This window comes from Rhincodon typus, chromosome 31 (assembly GCF_021869965.1).
Source record: "Rhincodon typus isolate 14 chromosome 31, sRhiTyp1.1, whole genome shotgun sequence".
Lineage (NCBI taxonomy): Eukaryota > Metazoa > Chordata > Chondrichthyes > Orectolobiformes > Rhincodontidae > Rhincodon > Rhincodon typus.
The window spans coordinates 10230470-10251960 of NC_063362.1; the positions used below are offsets into that span (position 1 = coordinate 10230470).

The 21491-nt window shown below is 43.6% G+C and overlaps 1 protein-coding gene across 1 annotated transcript in view; it reads right to left on the minus strand.

The window, feature by feature from the left end:
* The window catches only part of espn (espin), a 117131-nt gene that overhangs the window by 88473 nt on the left and 7167 nt on the right, over window positions 1–21491 (minus strand). The window contains exons 4-5 of the mRNA XM_048615097.1: window positions 14842–15061; window positions 6214–6482 (exon numbers count right to left, since the gene is read on the minus strand). Of these exons, the coding sequence (XP_048471054.1) occupies window positions 6214–6482; window positions 14842–15061 (489 nt within the window). The remainder of the gene's footprint in view (window positions 1–6213; window positions 6483–14841; window positions 15062–21491) is intronic.

Below are 21491 nucleotides of genomic sequence, written 5' to 3' on the forward strand. Positions count from 1 at the left end.
GAAATATCCTTTTAATTTTTTAAATTCATTTGTGGGGTGTGAGCATCACTAGCTGGCCAGCATTTATTGCTCCTCCCTATTTTCCCTTGAGAAAGTGGTGGTGAGCTGCCTTCTTGAACCGCTGCAGTTCACCTGCTGTGGGTTGACCCACAATGCCATTTGGGAGGGAATTCCAGGATTTTGACTCCACAACAGTGAAGAAACGGCGATATAGTTCCAAATCAGGATGGTGAATGGCTTGGAGGGGAAGTTGAAGTTATCCTCTGCCCTTGTCCTTCTAGATGGAAGTGATCGTGAGTTCGGAAGGTGCAGTCTGAGGATCTGTGGTGAATTTCTGCAGTGCATCTTGTAAATAGTACACAGTGCTGTTACTGAGCATCAGTGGTGGAGGAAGTGGATGTTTGTGGAAGTGGTGCCAATCAAGTGGGCTGCTTTGCCCTGGATGATGTCAAGATTTTTGAGTGTTGTTGGAGTTGCACTCATTCGGGTAAGTGGGGAGTATTCCATCACACTCCTGACTTGTGCCTTGTAGATGGTGGACAGGGCTTTGGGGAGTCAGGAGGTGAGTTACTCACTGCAGTATTCCTAACCTCTGACCTGCTCTTGTAGCCATTGCAATATGTGATGAGTCCAGTTGAGTTTCTGATAACCCCAGGCTGTTGATAATGGGGGAATTCAGTGATAGTAACACCACTGAATGTCAAGGGATGGTGGTTAGATTATAAGGAGAACTACATTTTCCTTGAACTGGTGCCATGGAGTCTTTTATGACCCATTTAACACAGCAACAAGGCTTCACAGTAAACTCTAAATTGTAAGATCCAACCACAATGGGTTCGTCCACCTTCTGGGTAGTCTGCTCCTTGAAACTAATTCCTTCACCACATTGCTTAGCAATAGCCATTGTCCCCACTGGGGTTGGCTATTTATGGCTACTCAAAGGAAACTTGCATGTTGATTTTGCAAACCCAGCAACTGTCTCAAGCTGAACCAGGCTGTTTGCAACTTCAGTGCTATGTTTGACCCTGAAATGAGTTTTCAATATCATACGTGCATTATCACCTAGGAACACCCCATTCTACATCTGCAACACCGTCCAACTGCAATTTTAAAATTCCCATTCTTTTCACAAATCCTCCAAGGTCTGGCCCTCTCTACCTGTAATCTATCTGGCCCTAGAGCTCTGTAAGTGTCTGCACTCCTGTAATTCTGGCAGCTTCAGCATTCCTGATTTTAACCACTCTGCTGCAGGTAGCCATGCCTTCTGTTGCAGAAGAACAAAGCTCTGGAATGCCTTCACTAAATTTCTCCATCAAACAATATCTTGCTCTCCTCCTGTAAGACACTCATGAAAACATAACTCTTTGACTAAGTTTTTGGACACCTGTCCCAGTGAAGGGCGGTGATGGCCTGATAGTATTATCACCAGGCTATTACTCCAGAGAGCCAGGTAATGTTCTCAGGATCTCTGGGTCCAATCCTACCAAAGCAGATGGTGGAATCTGAATTCATTTTTTAAAAATGTTGGAATGCAGAGTTTGATAATCACCATGAAATGACTGTTGGAGAAAAACCCATCTGGTGCAATAATGTCCTTGAGCATCTTTATTTGGTCTAGCCTTCATGTGACTCCAGGCATATGCAATGTGATTGATTCTTAACTGTCCTCTTGGCAATAAATGCTGGCTTAACCAGTGATGCCCGTATTATGTGAATGAATTTAAAAATTCTCCTAATATGTGTTAATATTATAGCTTGTTTTCTGATGCCTTGGGACTTTTATTCCATAACAGGCACTATATAAATACAATATTGTTGTTGCTGTATTTGCACATTGTATACCAGTGCTTCCCAAAAGTTTTCCCACTGTGATCCTATTTTGACGCTTGTCATGACCCCTCAGGAACCTTTATCTGGAGAGGACAAGGGTGATGCAGAACAGAAGACCATTGATAGAGGGGAGGGGGTGGTTCGACCATTGCAGTGGGAAGGGTGGGTCAACCCTGGAGCTCATGATCCCAAAGTTCCAACCCCTACTTTGCGATGCTCCACCAAAAACAACAATGTGAACCTGTTCCCACAAATTATTAAATACAGACAGAAACAAATTTTGTTGTACTGTTAATCTTCATTTTGAGTGTGACGTACCTTGAAATATTGGAATGTTGATAGGTGTTTGATTGTTTTATGGGGTCAACGATACTCTCAAAATTACATAATTGTTGTTTTCCCTTTCATCTCCCTTCAGTAATCAATCTCCCTTTCAGCTTTTGTTTTGTCACTTAACTGCACAGCTTTCTCTCTGATGACCCAATTTAAGAGTATCTTTTTCCCCCGAATAATGAATTGTCACCAAATACTTGCAGAAGGGAATTTCAATTTTTAATGAGTTGAGAGGTCATTGGAGCCATGGTCAAAACCACAAGGGAAATGCTGAACCAGACAGAAACATAATTACACTAAGGACTAATTTGACCAAACATCATTTACCAGTAATTCTATTCAATTAATTAGATTGCTCGCAATGAATGAGAGCTGCACAAATTCAACGCTTCAAGACAACCAGATTGGAAGAACCAGCCCCTTCCTACCTTTTCCTTTCTCATTTAAAAGAAAGAGGACTTGTATTTATATATTGCATCTTGCATGAACTCCAGATGTCTAAAAAGCACCTTACAAGTTTCTCTTTTTGATCTGCAGGCATTGTTGTAAAGTAGGAAAGACGGTAGCCAAATCCTGATCAGCAAGGTCCCAAAGGCAGCAATGTGACAATGATCAGCAATCTTCTTTAATAATGTTGGTTGAGAGATAAATATCAGCCAGTACACCTACTATTGTGCCATGGATCCTTCCACCTGAGTGAACAGACAGGGCCTTTTTTAAAATGCCTCATTGAAGGGCTTCAGTCAAACACCTCATCCAAAAAAATGGCACCTCCCAACAGTGCAGTCCTCCATGCATTCAATTTGACAATGTCAGGAGAGATGTATCTCTCAATACTCTGGAGTAGTAGCTGAAGCTACAATCACTTGATGTAGGAAGACCTGCATGCTGAGAGGCACTGATGACACCAAGATACCAACATCTCCATTCCCTGAGTGAAAATGTGATTCCCAGAAGTTTGTTGAGCTGCATCTCAACATTCCAGTCTTCAGGGATTGTTAAATTCTTGTTCAGCAGCAGTTTTAAGGGCTACAGAACCAAGGTGGATAGATACAGGGCTGGCCTGGTGTCACAACTAGCTGAACAATATTGAGGACTGAATGGCATCCCCCTATTTAAACATGTTGGACCTGCCTGATAGGTTCCTTCCAGCCACCAGGACACCAGCAGTTGAGAGAGGATCCTATTCCCCCTGCTCTTTCCCCATCACCCTAGAAAAATGATCAAATGTCCTTGTGCGCCCCCAGTGTAGACCACCCATCCCTAAATGTGAATCTACCAGGTAACGCTTCAGCCTAGCACTGACCATGGTTTGGGGAGAGGCCACACCTAACCTTCCACTTTATTTTCTTCCAGCTAAGACTGTGGGCCATCCACTTTCACATTAAAACAAGTACTTGACCACCCTCCAACAACTCCTCGGTGTCACTCAACAAGGCACCCTCTACTCACATCAGTTTATTTGGTCATTATCTCATTGCCGTTTGTGGGAGCTTGCTGTGCACAGAATTAGTTGCCACTTTTCCCACATTAAAACTGTGACTACACTTCATGGATTGCAAAGAACTTCAGCATGTCGTAAAATTGAGAAACTAGATAATGCAACTCCTTGCATCATGTTGTTGCTGTACTGATGTTTCATTTAAACTCTGTCTTGAAACAACATAAACTCCCACAAACTGTATAATCTGCTTTAGACAAGTTCCAAAAGCATTATGCAATTACTGCAGGCCCTTTAACAAACAGGAAGACTGAGACAGGCAACATTCCCAGGCCGAGAATTAAACGGAATGAGTTATTTTGCTACATTAGTACAGTCTTCTGCATCAGGTTTGATGTTAATTGAACAGTGCAGGTTTTCCTAATGGGGAAGGTTGTTTAGTCAGTGTTCACTGGTTAGTAAATAAAAGCAAGTGGCCCTCACAATGGCCCTGAGGATTCCTTCAACACTTAATAGGACTCAACAAGGCTGATTGTTCTCACAGAGCTTTCAACTGCAAAATGCACTTGTGATTGCTGCTTTCATAATGAGTTTAATTGCAATATAATAACTTATTTCACAATGTCTGATCACCCAAAAAATCACTTCCTTTCCCTGGGCAAGTGACTGACTGAATGTATTGAGGGGAGGGGAGGGGAGGGGAGCAGAGCAGAGCAAGAGGGAGAGGGAGAGAGGGAGAAGGGGGGAGAGAGGGAGAGGGCGAGGGTAGTGAAGGAGAGAGGAGGGGGGAGAGAGAGAGGCAGGGAGTAGAGGAGAGGGTAGTGGAGGAGAGGAAAGGAGAAGAGAAGAGAGGAAAGGAAAGGAGAGGAGGATGGTGTAGGAACATATCCTCAGGATGCCTGTTTCCATCTTATGTCATTTCAAGTGCTCATCCAAGTACTTTTTAAAGGTTGTGAGGTTACTCACCTAAGATACCCTCAGGCAGTGCATTCCAGACACCCACTACCTCTGGCTGAAAAAAAATTCTGCAAATCCCACTAAACCTCCTGCCTTTCACCTTAAAATTATGCCCCTTGTTATTAACCATCCCACTAAGGGTAGCCTCTCAGTAGGCTCTGATACAGTCACCTGCACCATCCTTCCCCCAATGCCTCTTCCTGATCAGCCCAGTGACAGAGAACTCCCTTGGTTCTGCGGATTGTACCTCTGTCATCCATCTGCCTCAGAACCAGGTCTTTGCCAGATTAGGGAATTTTCCAGACCATGGGAGATTTCCCCAGAGCCCTGTAGCTGACCCGGGAACTGTAGTCCCACCTCCCCAGCTGGACACAGCGAGTGCCAGGTGAGCGAGGTACAACCTGAAGTCTCACCTTTATCTCAACCATCTCTGAAGTTAACTCTGTCTTGTTTAGAACGTAGAATATAGAACATAGAACAGTACAGCACAGTTCAGGCCCTTCAGCCCATGATGTTGTGCCGACCTATTATCCTACTAAATTCAATCTACCCTGCATACCCTCCATTTTACTATCCTCCACATGCCTATCCAAGAATCGCTTAAATGTCCCTAATGTATCTGACTCCACCACCACTGCCAACAGTGCATTCCACGCACCCACCACTCTGCAGTGTCTTTTATGCAGTGTTCCCATATTCCCTGTTCTTCTCTCCTCTCTGTTCCCATATTCCCTGTTCGTCTCTCCTCTCTGTTCTCATATTCCCTGTTCCTCTCTCCTCTCTCAGCCTCCTCGACCTGCAGTTTCTGGACTGCCATAGACCGAGGATGATTATTCAAGCTGGTACCTCAGAAGTGCCTTTTTAGATAAAACTGTCACAATCTTCCTCGTTTCAGGTACATCTTTTGTTTCTGTCATTGACGCTGTATTTACATTTTTATTTGTTAAACAGTAAATAAATGCTTTACATAGTTTTCTTAAACTCTTCCAAATTTCTATAGAGTCTGAAGCAGTGCCTACAGATCGGAGGGAGGCAAATGTAACCCCACTATGTAAAAAGGCAGGGGAGAGAGTTTAGAAGGACAAGAGAGAATCTGATTGAAAAGTATAAAATCCTAGCAGAGCCAGACAGACTAGATGCAGTCTAGCCATGCAGCCTGTATGGATAGTTTGGAACCGGGGGCACAGTCTTTTTCAGACTGAGATAAGGAAAAATGTCTTCAATTCAGGAGTACAGAACCTGCAGAATTCTCAATCATACAAGGAACAGATAGATTTTTTTTTAAAGACAGGGGTATGGGGACGGAAGCAGATATTACATTGAACACGAAACAGCACAGAAACAGGCCCTTCAGCCCACTATGTCTGCACCGACCATGCTGCTATTATAAACTAAACCCGTCTGCCTGCATGTGGCCCATATCCCTGAACCATACTGAGATAGAGGGTCAGCCATAATCGTAGTGAAGGACGGAACAGGATCAAAGGGCCAAATGGCCTACTCCTGCTCCTAGTTTCTCTGTAACTAAAATAAACATTGTTAATCAGCCACTTGCAGAAGCTATTGCGTGGGTTATTCGGCTAGGCACACCTTCATTCCGTTATGGGATGCTTTGCTGTCTGGTTGCCATGGTAATTGTGTAGCATCCTCACCTCATGTCTTTTTGGCGTTTCGTTATCAGAGTGTTGAGGATGACTCTTTGTGGCCACGTTCTTTTCTGAAGTTAGGTTTGCCTCTGGAGGGGTTGGTGCTGGGTAGGTGGGAGGTGGGGGCGGTGGGTCAGAGGTCACTGGTGGAGTTGGTGCAGGAAAGGTGGGAGGTGGGGGAAGGACATTGTCTTCAGCTGCCTTGCCCTTCTGCTGGCTCACCTCAGGGTTCAACATGTCTATGTACGTGTCCATCTCTGTAACAGCTGCTGGTCCTATGAACAAGAGAATTCAATCAGAATCCGGGAGGAATACAGAAACAACTTTCACTGCACGTGGGATCTACCAACTGTGTTTATCTCTCTGATTTAAAAAGGCTTTATTTTAAAACAATACAGCAATATCTCTTAACTTTTGCTCTTTTTTCTTACCTTTCATGCATCAGGATTCGAAGAATCTGTACCTAGTCACCTTGTAACTAAGATGGCGCCATAAGTGGCGACTTGTAAACTTTTTACTGTATTCATTTGAGTACATGTGACGACAAAGCTAATTCAATTCAATTATTGCCCATCTCTAGTTGCCCTTGAGAAGTTGATGCTGATCTGCTTTCTTGAACCACTGTAGTCCATGTGCTGGAGGTGCCCCCACAGTGCCATTAAGGAGGGAATTCATTATCACCCAGTGACACTGAAAGAATGGCAAGTCGAGATAGTGAATGGCTTGGAGGGGAACTTGCAGGAGTGGTGTTCCCATGTCGCTGCTGCCCTTGTCCTTTGAGATGGAAGTGGTCGTGAGTATGAAAGGTGCAGTCTTTTGAACCTTGGTGAATTTCTGCAGCGCATCTTGTGGGTGGTACACACTGCTGCTACCGAGTGTTGGAGGTGGATGGAGTAAATGTCCAAATCAAATGGCTGCTGTTGATATCCAGCTTCTTAAATGTTGTTGGAGCTGCACCCATCCAGGCAAGTGGGGACTGTCCCAATACATTCCTGACCTGTGCCTTGTAGATGGTGGACAGGCTTTGGGGAGTCAGGAGGTGAGTTACTTGCTACAAGATTCCTAACCTCTGATCTGCTCTTGTAGCCGTAGCAATTATGTGATCAGTCTAATTCAGTTTCTGGTCAATGGTAACCCCCAGGATGTTGATGGTGCTGTAGGGGCTGGAGTTTCCTGATAACAGTTACTATCAAGAGCTCTATATTCCCAATTCATTAATTTAGCTGCTGTGGTGGGATTTGCCCCAGAGCAGTAATCTGCGTTTGCTTAATTACTAATCCAGTGGCATCACCACGACACCATTGTCTCTCTTAACTATTGTCTCCACCAACGATGTCTAAATAATATCAATACAAGGAAGTTTGGGAGCAAACATTTTGAGTAGAACTCACTGAAATATGACATTACCCGCACTCCAAAACTCCCAGTTATTATTTAAAACAGGATTTCTCACTAAGTGTTAGCTACTCCTGACTGCCTCTCAAACTGCAGGAGTAAAATGATGGGTCAGGCTTGACTTACTGGGTAGCTCTCTCTCCCCCTAAAACGGAAGGTTGTAGGTCCAATTCGAGAAACTTATGTGTGCAATCTAAGTTGACAGTTTGATACTGAGAGCATGCTGCACTGTCAGAGCGCGGTCTTTCAAATCAGCCTTTAAACAAAGGATTCTCCCTGACGTCCAGACCTTCAACCAGTCCCACAAACTAGTTATTTACTTCATTGATGATTGTGGGAGCTTGTTGGGTGCAAATTGGCAGTTGCATTTCCCACATTGTAGCAACAACTGCATTTCCCAAAGTAGTGCATTGCAAAAGTACTGTATGACCATTTAAGACACTCTGAGGTTATGGAATGCACTATTGTAAATTCAATTTCCTACTGGATGTCAGGAAGAAACCACAAGTCTCCCACTTAGAGCCCACTGGTCTGACCAGCCAGTGACAGAGACGAGCAAACCATGAGCTTCATGTGTGATCTCTCTCAGGTTGCACTGGCTACAGATGCCAAGATCCAGGTACTCCCGTCCTCCCAGCAGTGAGGCACTACCTCTACCTACAGACTCTGCAGCATTTCAGGGAGGCAGCTCGGCATCGCTCTTTTAAGGGCAATTAGGGATGGGCAACAAATGTTGGCATTTTCAGAGAGGCCGTATTTTTCGAACGAGTAAATGAGGAAATAAGGAGAGGCAATAACCTAATGGTATTATCACTAGACTGATAATCCAGAGACGCAAGGAATTTTCTGGGGACCTGGGTTCGAATTCCACCATGGCAGATGGTGAAATTTGAATTCAATAAATATCTGGATTTAAGAGTCTAATGATGACCATGAATTGATTGTTGGGAAGAAACCCACCTGGTTCACTAATGTCCTTTAGGGAAGGAAGCTGCTATCCTTACCTGGTCTGGCCTATGTGTGACTCCGGGCTCACAACAATGTGCTTGACTCCTGATTGCCCTCTGGGCAATTAGGGATGGGCAATAAATGCTGGCCTAGCCAGCAACGCCCTCATCCCATGAACAAAAAGAACAAAAATAGCTGCGTTTTCTCCTGAACAAGAAAAAATGGGGAAGTGAACTCCATTGAGGTAGCTCTGACTGGGAACAGCCCAGCAAGCCACATAAGGATTATACACGCTGATATGAAGCCAGAGAAGAACAAGGTCACAGTGTGATGTCCCCTTAATGCTTTGCTGTTACTAATACTGACTGTGCAACTGGCCCCCAGTGTTTATCATTACCTATAAAGGGACAGAGCCAGAAAGGAGCGAGGGAAGAAACTAAACTCCCTCTCTGATACTGATACCACCATTCAGGTGAATATGTTTCCTGTTTAAATAATTGAACATTTCTTACAACACAAGATTTTAAGAGATCTGTTGTCACCCCTGGTTGAAGTTGCATTAAAAATTGCAATTCTCCCTAGCTTTAAAAATTTTAGATACAAACTGCAAAATATTATTAAACCAGAGGAGACAAGATGGGCTGGTTGCCAGGAAAGCATGAATTCCTGAAGGTACTGGGCTCAATATGACAGCACTACTTGTGCACTGAAATGTTTGTATCCACTCTGTAGGAGAATATAAGTGGAACTTACAGACTGAGAGGACTGCAGATGCTGGAAGCTAGAGTCAAAAAATGTGGAGCTGGAAAAGCACAGCAGGTCAGACAGCATCCAAGGAGCAGGAAAGTCAACGTTTCGGGACAGAACCCTTCTAATGGAACTTACTCAGTTTGTATGTACAGCCTTAACACCTGCAAGACTAACAACATTAGATACAGAAGTTGCTGGTAAAGCTCAGCAAGTCTGGCAGCATCTGTGAAGAATAAAACAGATTTAACGTTTCAGGTCCTGTGACCCTTCTTCAGAACCCTTCTTCCAGTTCTGCAGAAGGGTCACTGGACCCAAAACATTAACTCTGATTTTTTTCTCCACAGATGCTGCCAGACCTGCTGAGCTTTTCCAGCAACTTCTGTTTTTGTTCCTGATTTACAGCATCCGCAGTTTTTTCGGTTTATAACATTAGATGCTATGGCAAAGGCAGCACTCACAATTCACCACTTAAACTTATTGTTCATTTAAATAGAAATTGTTCCAAAAATATCCTCTGTGCTAATTTAAGGAAATTTACGTCAAATCGTTCAAATTATTTTCAAGCATCAAATAACTTTGAATTGATATAAGCAAGTGTATACTCGTGTGGTGGTGGTTGTAATCTTTCATAATACCACAAGATGGCAGCAGAGCCTCACTATCTAACCACACCAGCCAATGCAACTGCAATCAATGCTTTTGGTTTCATTTGTAATGACTTAAGATGCACAAACGTTTCAGTCAATTGATTTTACTATCTTGCCACCTGTACAGCACGATTTCAATTATCCTAAATGTACTCTTTCTTTTGTGCAAATGAAAAGCACTGCCAATGACATATGAGAACCAGGAGGCTTGCTAACAGCACAGGAGGTGCTGCTATAACGCATATTCCGGCAATGAGAATTGACTGTAAAGCGACTGACGAATAGGGGAAACGCTACTTCTGAAACGCAAACTTGTGATGGCTGTAAGGCGATTCTATCAGTGCACAGAGGAGCACGCATCGACGTCACATGATCGTTTCTCACTCTGCCAACCCGCGAGCCTTGAAAGGTTACCTTAAGTCATCCCTAGTGGAGGACTTTCAAAGCAATCTTTCAAAGTGCTCAGCAAAAGTATATTCCAATGAAAAGGAAGGACTGTAAGAAAAGGGGTAATCTGCCATGGGTGTCTAAAGAAATAAGGGAGGCTATCAAATTGAAAGAGAAGGCACACAAAGTGGCCAAAAACAGCATGAAACTAGAAGATTGGGAAAACTTTAAAGGTCAACAGAAAGCCACAAAAAGAGCTATAAGGAAAAGTAAGATAGAACATGAGAAAAAACTAGCACTCAATATAAAGACAGACAGGAAAAGTTTCTATAAATATATAAAATGAAAAAGAGTGGCTAAAGTAAACGTTGGCCCTTTAGAGCATGAGAAGGGGAATTTAGTTATGGGATATGATGAAATGGCCGAGGCATTGAACAGGTATTTTGTATCAGTCTTCACAGTGGAGGACACTAATAACATGCTAGTAATTGACAAAGGGACGAAGGCAGGTGAGGACCTGGAAACAATCATAATTACGGAAGAGGTAATGCTGGGCAAGCTAATGGAGCTAAGGATTGATAAGTCTCCTGGCCCCGATGGAATGCATCCCAGGGTACTAAAAGAGATGGCGGGAGAAATAGTAGGTGCACTGGCGGTAATTTTCCAAAATTCGCTGGACTCTGGGGCAGTCCCAGCAGATTGGAAAACAGCAAATGTGACGCCACTGTTTAAAAAGGGAAGTAGACAAAAGATGGGGAATTATAGACCAGTTAGCTTAACCTCTGTAGTGGGGAAGATGCTTGAGTCTATTATCAAGGAAGAAATAGCAAGGCATCTTGATAGAAATTGTCCCGTTGGGCAGACGCAGCATGGGTTCATGAAGGGCAGGTCATGCTTGACAAATCTTTTGGAATTCTATGAAGACATTACGAGCAAGGTGGACAATGGGGACCCAGTGGATATGGTGTACCTAGACTTCCAAAAGGCCTTTGACAAGGTGCCGCACAAGAGGCTACTGCATAAGATAAGGATGCATGGCATTAAGGGTAAAGTATTAGCATGGATAGAGGATTGGTTGACTAACAGGAAGCAAAGAGTGGGGATAAATGAGTGCTATTCTAGCTGGCAGTCAGTGACTAGTGGTGTGCCTCAGGGATCGGTGTTGGGACCACAATTATTTACAATTTATATAGATGATTTGGAGTTGGGGACCACGTGTAGGGTGTCAAAGTTTGCAGATGACACTAAGATGAGTGGCAAAGCAAAGTGTGCAGAGGACTGTGAAACTTTGCAGAGGAACATAGATACATTGAGTGAGTGGGCAAAGGTCTGGCAGATGGAATACAATGTAAATAAATGTGAAGTCATACATTTTGGTAGGAGTAATAGTAAAAAGGATTATTACTTAAATGATAAAAAGTTGCAGCATGCTGCTATGCAGAGGGACCTGGGTGTCCTTGTGCATGAATCACAGAAGGTAAGTCTGCAGGTACAACAAGTAATTAGGAAGGCAAATGGAATTTTGTCCTTCATTGCTAAAGGGATTGAAATAAAAAGCAGAGAGGTTATGTTGCAGCTGTACAAGGTGCTGGTGAGGCCACACCTGGAGTACTGTGTGCAGTTTTGGTCTCCTTACTTGAGAAAGGATGTACTGGCACTGGAGGGGGTGCAAAGGAGGTTCACTAGGTTGATTCCGGTTTTGAGGGGGTTGGCTTATGAGGAGAGACTGAGTAGATTGGGATTATATTCATTGGAATTCAGAAGATTGAGGGGGGATCTTATAGAAACATATAAAATTATGAAGGGACTAGATAAGATAGAAGTAGAGAGGATGTTTCCACTGGCAGGTGAAGCTAGGACAAGAGGGCATAGCCTCAAGATTAGAGGGAGCAGATTTAGGACTGAACTGAGAAGGAATTTCTTCACCCAGAGGGTTGTTAATCTATGGAATTCCTTGCCCAGTGAAGTAGTTGACGCTACTTCAGTAAACACTTTTAAAAAAAAGGTAGATTTTTTTTGAACAGTAAAGGAATTAAGGGATACGGTGAGAATGCGGGTAAGTGGATCTGAGTCCACGAAAGGATCAGCCATGATCTTATTGAATGGCGGAGCAGGCTCGAAGGGCCAGACGGCCTACTCCTGCTCCTAGTTCTTATGTTCTTATGTACAAGCAAAAGAGGTTAGATGACAGGGCAGTTTTTTTTCTGACCTCATTGTTGGTGTCTTGGAAGATGTTTTTAGAAAGTATTGCAAGAAAACAAATCTGGATTTCAAGATTCCCCTCGTCCTGGATAATGCGTCAAGCCATCCTTCCACCATTGGTGAGCTTTCTGAAAACATCAAAGTGCTATTTCTATCCGCAAACTCAACCTCTCTCCTTTAACCCACGGATCAGGGCACAATAGCAGCTTTTAAAGTTTATTATTTAAGGCGCACATTGAAGAGGCTGATTGCAGCCACTGAAGGGGATAAGGACAGTGTTCTTCAATTTTAAAAGAGCTTTAACACTTCATAGAATAAGAGCTTATTTGCCAACCTATAAACAGCTTCTTCATGAAAGAAGAAAAACAGCAAAGCAGCAAAAACTGGATATCTTTTTTAAGCCAAACCCCAAGAAACAGTCAGAAGGCAATGAACCACAACCATCCACTTCTGGATTAATTATTTTTTGGCCCTAACTCTGCAACCACAACTGTACCTGAAGGTGATGATGATGATGATGATGACGACCTTCAGCCCCTGCATTAACAACACAGCAACTACAAAACCTCCTCCCCCATCAGGGCATCCTGACATTTTTTCAAGATAAGGTGTTAAATTTACTTTTATTTCATTATTAGATATGAATTAAACGTTTATTCAAACTGTGCTATCTTTTGTGTTAGGCTTTGGAGTGATTTTTTTTGGTGGTCAGCCCTGCTTTTCCCACAGGCCCTATTATTTCTATAGCACAATTTTCTACAATGCGATGTTGCGCAGGAATGCAACTGTCACATTATAGCAGGACCCCCTGTACTTGGCCCTAAATTTTAACTCTTTAATGGTTGCAGACCTGTGCATTGAATGATAGAATCAAGCAGCACAGAGAGAGGTTATTCAGCAACAAATACTGACCTCGCCAGTGGTGCCCACATCACATGCAAGAATTAAAATAAAACCTCCTTTACCATAGCTCAAAATTTCTTCTCTTCAGCTATACAGTATATGCAATTTTTTTAAAAAGTTCATTCATCAGATGATGGCATTGTAGGCCAAGCCAATATTTATTGCCCATCCCTAATTACCCAGAAGGCTGTTAAGAGTCAAGCACATTGCTGTGGGTCTGGAGTCACATGTAGGCCAGACCAGGTAAGGATGGCCGCTTCCTTCCCCAAAGCAATCCTGGTTTCCCCGCCATAGGAAGGATGTTGTGAAACTTGAAAGGGTTCAGAAAAGGTTTACAAGGATGTTGCCAGGGTTGGAGGGCTTGAGCTATAGGAAGAGGCTGAATAGATTGGGGCTATTTCCCCTGGAGTATTGGAGGCTGAGGGGTGACCTTATAGAGATTTATAAAATCATGAAGGGTATGGATGGGGTAAATAGACAAGGTCTTTTCACTGGGATGGGGGAGTCCAAAATTGGGGGGGCATGGGTTTAAGGTGAGAGGGGAAAGATTTAAAAGGGACTCAAAGGGCAACCTTATCATGCAGAGGGTGGTGTGTGTATGGAATGAGCTGCCAGAGGAAGCAGTGAAGGCTGGTACAATTACAATATTTAAAAGGCATCTTGATGGGAATATGGATAGAAGGGTTTAGAGGGATATGGGCCAAATGTTGGCAATGGGACTAGATTTATTTAGGATATCTGGTCAGCATGGACGAGTTGGACCAAAGGGTCTGTTTCTGTGCTGTACGTCACTATGACTCTAAACATGTTTTCAATAATTGGCAATGATTTCATAATCATCACTAGACTCTCAATTCCAGATTTGTTACTGAAATCAAATTCTGCCATCTGCCATGGTGGGATTTGAACCCAGGTTCCCCAGAACATTCACTGAGTTTCCACATTAATAGGTCTAACAATAATATCACTAGGCCATCACCTCCGCATTAAGATCCCAGTTTATAAATTACTATTGAATCTGCTATCTTTCAGACAGTGCATTTTCAGATTGCAACAACACACTGGGTAAATAAAAATCTTCGCTCATGTCACCTCTGGCATCTTTTCCCAATCCCCTTAAATCTGTGACCTCTGGATTTCCTCCCTCTCCCCTCTCTCCCCGCTCCTTACTGTCAAAACTTTTCACAATTTTGAACACTGCTCTCAAATCTCTTCCTAACATTCCCCGCTCAGAGGAGAACAACTCCAGCTTCTTCACGCCCCTACCGCTGGTTTCCGTTCTATTAAAACTCCTCTGCGTTCTCTCCGAGCCCTTGACGTTCTGAGCAATGCCCGGATTCGAACACAGTATTGTAGTGGCTTCAGCCACTCAGTGAGACCAGTTATTGCCCTGACACGTCACCTTGCCCTGGGCCCTGGCGGCTGCTCCTTTTCTCTCTCGTACTGGACTGGCTCGAGTGGCAGGAATCGTAGTTGGACAGAGTGCTGGACGGTGATCCTGAGTCAAACCTGGCTTGCTGCTGCGATGAGAGAGTGGTGTTGGGGGATGACATTCCCGAGTCAATCTGCTTGTATTCAAGATCCACAGACGGGTCTCGAGACAAGACCCGGTGCTCCACGCTCTGAAAGAAGACAAAAAGATTGAGCTGAACGATCATTAAAGCTGCATCCACTGCCAACGCAAAGCTTCTTGCTTCTGGCCATTCTGTTCTGGATGTGGAGTTAGTCACTTGTCAAGGATACAGTGTCATCCTTCAGATGTGTTTCAGAACTGACGGTGTTTGGACATTGAGCTGAGTCCAATCCTACCATCTGTGCTGACACACTATTCCCCACCTTCTGTGGAAGGTTTCAATGGAGAAAGAATCCATCTGCCCAGGCAGGCTATAGCATCGACTCACCCACTGAACAGTGACTGGGATCGACTAACCCACTGAATAGTGACTGGGATCGACTAACCCACTGAATAGTGACTGGGATCGACTAACCCAATGAACAGTGAGCAGGATCGACTAACCCACTGAACAGTGAGTGGGATCGACTAACCCACTGAATAGTGACTGGGATTGACTAACCCACTGAATAGTGACAGGATCGACAAACCCACTGAATAGTGAGCAGGATCAACTAACCCACTGAATAGTGACCGGGATCGACTATCCCACTGAATAGTGACAGGATCGACTAATCCACTGAATAGTGACTGGGATCAACTAAACCACTGAATAGTGACAGGATCGACTAATCCACTGAATAGTGACTGGGATCGACTAACCCACTGAATAGTCACAGGGATCGACTAACCCACTGAATAATGAGCAGGATCGACTAATCCACTGAATAGTGACATGATCAACTAATCCACTGAATAGTGACAAGATCAACTAACCCACTGAACAGTGAGGGGGATCGACTAACCCACTGAATAGTGAGCGGGATAGACTAACCCACTGAATAGTCACAGGATCGACTAACCCACTGAATAGTGACAGGATCGACTAACCCACTGAATAGTGAGCAGGATCGATTAACCCACTGAATAGTGATTAGGATCGACTTACCCACTGAATAGTCACAGGATCGACTAACCCACTGAATAGTGACCAGGATCGACTAATCCACTGAATAGTGACAGGATTGACTATCCACCGAATAGTGACTGAGATCGACTAACACACTGAATAGTAAGCAGGATCGACTAACCCACTGAAAAGTGAGCGGGATCGACTAACCCACTAAATAGTGACCAGGATCAACTAACCCACTGGACAGTGACTGGGATCAACTAACACACTGAATAGTAACTGGGATCGACTAAGACACCGAACAGTGACTGGGATCGACTAACACACTGAACAGTGACCGGGATCGACTACCGTGCTGAATAGTGACTGGGATCAACTAACACACTGAATAGTGACAGGATTGACTAATCCACCGAATAGTGACTGAGATCGACTAACCCACTGAATAGTAAGCAGGATCGACTAACCCACTGAACAGTGACTGGGATCGACTAACCCACTAAATAGTGACTGGGATCGACTAACCCACTGAATAGTAAGCAGGATCGACTAACCCACTAAATAGTGACTGGGATCGACTAACCCACTGAATAGTGACAGGATTGACTAATCCACCGAATAGTGACTGAGATCGACTAACCCACTGAATAGTGACCAGGATCGACTAGCCTACTGAATAGTGACTGGGATCGACTAACCCACTGAATAGTGAGTGGGATCGACTAACCAACTGAATAGTGACTGGGTTCGACTAACCCACTGAATAGCAACCGGGATCGACTAACACACTGAACAGTGACTGAGATCGACTAACCCACTGAATAGTGACCGAGATCGACTAACCCACTGGATACTGACTGGGATCGACTAACCCACTGAATAGTGACAGGATCAACTACTGAATAGTGACAGGATCAACTATTGAATAGTGACTAGGGTCAACGAGGCACGGCTAGCCCAATGAATAGTGACCAGGAATGGGAATTCCTCATTGATTTTACCCTCCACAAACCACAGAACTGTGAGATCAATTACTGCACCCAATCAGAGGGCTCCCTTATGGAAAACCCACGACCTTTGTGCATTTAAATACAGCCAAATTCTTAATCTTTCCACTGCTAAATAAATAGTCGGTTATATGCATTGCTTGAAAGCACAACACACAGAAGCCTTGCATATTCTACTCGCTACATTTTTTAAAAACTTTTGCAAACAGCAAGCTGTGTAAATATATGTACTGCTTAAAAAAAATCACTAAAGATTTGAATTTACATAGAGCCTTTCATAATCCCAGCATCTTAAAGTGCTTTGCAGTCAGTGAAATAGTTTTGAAGTGCTGTCACTGTTGCAATGTTTGAAAAGTCACTGTCAGTTTGTGTACTGCAAGTTCTCAAAGAGAGTAAGGTCATCATGAGCACATCATCCATTACTATGATGCAGACTGATAATAAATATCGGTCAGGACAGTGTGAATAGACCCTATCAAAGTCTTACATGTTGACAGTCAAGTATGTCCAATTCTAACCTGACCACAAATTACTAAAGTTGTTTAAAATTAGAATCTTCGACTACAGTGAGAATAATGGTAGAACACTCCAGATACAAGCCCTGCCAATGCCTCAGACAGAAATTCACCAACTAGTCAATGTAGCCTTTGTTACAGGGCTGAAGTCAGTCTTAAAACATTACATTGTGCAACCATTACGTTACACAAACAGGCTTGCTCTCTCCATCCTAAGATTTACAAATGTTAAATCAGAATCTCGCACCTCCAGCTGAAGGATGCAGCTATCTTCTTAAAGTTAACCTGACCTACCTTTTGTTCATGAATTAAACTATTTCCATAAAAGTATCTTCACCGCCCAAAGGAAATAGATCAAACAAAAAGTTGCTTACGTTGCCCATAATGTGCTGAATACTGAAAACTTGCAAGAGAAATCGTGTTCCTTTGCAATCGGGTCTGGTCCAAGTTGGAGCTAGAGGTTCCATATACGTGTGAGAGAAGGCTACAGCCACCTGTATATCCTCAGGAAGCACACAACATGTTCCCTTAGGGATTCATGGCAAAATAATTAGGCCTTTTGTGAACAGTCTTCTTTGGGTACCACATGACCAGCTCCGGTCTTTAACACCTTCACTGCTGAGGCTGTCACAACTTAAGGGAGGAGCTCGATCATTTGCATTTCACAGACAGCACCAGGCTGCTTTGCTCGCTTGTGTACCTTAAACGAAAACAAGTTGCAGCTTCGCTATTTATCAACACAACTTGTCCACTAGGTCAGTGCAAAGAATGCTTTTGTTCTCCAATGGGGCATGCAGTATGAACCTTCCCCTTGTTTTAATTCTTTCAGAACGCTACAATCAAACAGTAAACTCTGTGCGTGAATAGAGAGAGTGCAACGCTGCTTCGCATGTTAAAATATGGAACCATTTTTGATGAGGAGCAGCTCTGTGTGCCATCACTGTAATTTCTCTTCAATGTCTTTTTCCTGGGCAGTGATTAAGTGGGCAGCAGTTGTGCCCCTTGCCCACAGAGAGGCACCAAGTGGACATTCCTCATTCTTGATGATAACAGTATGAGGTTACAATGCCACAGTGGAGCTGGCAACCCCAGGGACTGCCGTTGGTGAGGGGGAGCTACCTTTCTGATCTTCACCAAGAGTGCAGTGGGGAGGGCAGAACAGTGGATTGGCCCCTGAAGGGGTACGTGGCAGTGGTGTGATGGTAGCAACTCTCTGTCTGGGCCAGAACACCCACTTCAGGACTTGATGACCACAGAGCCATACAGTCATACAGCACGGAAACAGACCCTTTAGTCCAACCAGTCCATGCCAACCATAATCCCAAACTAAACTAGTCCCACCTGCCTATATATATCAGAACTCAGTATGTCCTACTGAGGCACCTCTGGTAGGCAGAGAGACCCCTGATCAGTGAGAACTGTACAGGAACCATCTTGCAATAGCTTCCGATGTTAAAACATTCCACTTGAGGGTTCTTGCAGGGAGCAAGTGATGTCTTCAGTTTAAGGGAGAGATCCCCTAAAGTAGCAACTGACTATACAACCACAGAGACAATCATAGATGAGACGGATTCCTTCCTTTGTTAGGATACACGTCCCATGGGAGTTACCAGCGAATGAGCGGAATCCAAAGCAGTTTATTCCTTCCTTCGTCCTGTCTTAGAGATATTGACCAAAGGAGATGAGCTAAATTGTAACAGACTGGCACGACAGCCCAGATCTATGGTCATGATGCAACTGCATCTATCAGGCATAAATACCAATTCCCCTGCAAGATCCTGGACAGACTATCATTTTATAAATGGCGGTGGAAGTGAACAAACGCATGATGAATCTTCTTGACCACAAATCTCTGAGGAAGTCATACCCTAAGACCCAAACATTTCAGGACATTAAAAGGAACAGACGAGGGAGATTGGGAGAAACTATTTCCACAGATCAGAAAGTCTTGGACAATGCAGTGAAGTTAAAACAAAACACAGGCAGAACTTTCAGGTGGGTATTGGGGAAACATTTCTTCACACACAGAGTAGCAGAGATTTGAAATGCTCTCCTGCAAAAGGCAGTTGATGTGAGATCAATTAAAAGGGGGAGGTGATGTCCTCGTGGTATTATCACTGGACTGTTAATCCAGAGACCCAGATAATGTTCTGGGGGCCCAGGTTCAAATCCCACTACAGCAGATGGTTGAATTTGAATTCAATAAAGAATCTGGAATGAAGGGTCTAGTGAAGCCCATGAAACCATTGTCGATGGTTAAGGAAAAACCTATCTGGTTCACTAATATCCTTTAGGGAAGGAAATTGCCATCCTTAACTGGTCTGGCCTACATGTGACTCCAGATCCACACCAATGTGGTTGACTCTTAACTGTCCTCTGGGCAACTAGGAATGGGCAATAAAGGTTGGCCTTGCCAGCGATGCCCCCATCCAGTGAATGAATAATGATAAAGTAAAAAATGTTGATTTTAAAACTGAGTTAGAAAGATTTTCGTCATCCAAAGATGTTGAAAGATATGGCCAGATCAGAAATCAGCGTAGTCAGGCTGTAGGACTGAACCACGTTCTCTTGTTCCAATCCAGGAAAAATTCCAGGATATTACTATATCTGTAGGGAGGCTTGTCCATTGGTTGCATATATTGGGGATTTGAACACAAGTATGACTATTGAAGCAATCTGCATTGAGGGAAGAGAAATTTGAAGCCAGTGCTTGAGTGGACAAGCCTGCAATTCAGCATCACAAGGCAAAGAGCTGCCTTCATCAGCTCACCCTGATTGTCTGCCTTCTACAGACGATATTAAGGCCCTCCTTTCTGACGCATCATGATTTCTCTCTTTCAGACTCTTACAAACATAGAAGCAAGGAGCTGAGTGGACCATTTGGCCCTCTACGCCTGCTTCATCATTCAATATGATAAAGCTGACCCTCTATCTCAATGCCGTATTCCTGCTTTCTCCCCATATGCTTTGATACTTATAAAAATCTAAAACGTATCCACCTCTTTCTTGAATATATTCAGTGACTTGGCCTCCACAGCCTTCTTCAATAGAGGATTCCACTGGTTCACTACTTTTGGATTGAAAAAAATTTCAGACCTCATCTCAGCTCAAAATGGTCTATCTCGTATCCTGTTTCCCTGTGATCCAGCACTATTCCAGAGAAATGTCACTCTGTCACAACTCCTTCACCTTTACTTAACTGTCTTCTCAATTTATTTTTCTTGGACTGTTGAGATACTTTTGTAATTCCTATCTGCTGCCACGAACCTTTCACAATTGCAATGGCCAAACATTTTTAATTCTAACAGTCTGAAGTCTACTGCCACCTTCTCATGGGCAATTAGAGATGGTCAATTACTGTTGGCCCTGCCAGCAAACCTCATATCTCCTGAACGAATTGAAATAAAACTATACAAGCTCTCCCAGCTTGGAAGCTTCACAAGCTAACTGGCTAGGGTTCTGGGGAAGGGTCACTCAAAGGACCCAAAATGTTTTCTCCACAGATGCTGTGAGATGTATTGAGCTTTTCCAGCGATTTCTGTTTTTATTGGCTAGGGTATAGCTTGCCACTGAACTGAAAAATGTGATTCTCCTGCAAGGACAAAACTGTTCACCCTTCTGAACTGAACTCCTGATTCTTCTGAACTGAAGTTGAAAGCTAAAGGCCTCTGGTCTGTTTATAAAACTCAGCAGTATAAATGTTTCATCAATTAACTCCAAAGGCACCCTTACTAGGCATTTAACTTAAAGCACATCTCTTCATGAAATAACATAGCTAGGTCACTGTTCCAAAAAGCTTTCTGACCCTGCTAAAAAAAACACACCTTCACAGATGATAGTAGGAACTGCAGATGCTGGAGAATCTGAGATAACAAGGTGTAGAGCTGGATGAACACAGCAGGCCAAGCAGCATCAAAGGAGCAGGAAAGCTGATGTTTCGGGCCTAGACCCTTGTTCAGAACTGAAGAAGGGTCTAGGCCTGAAACGTCAGCTTTCCTGCTCCTC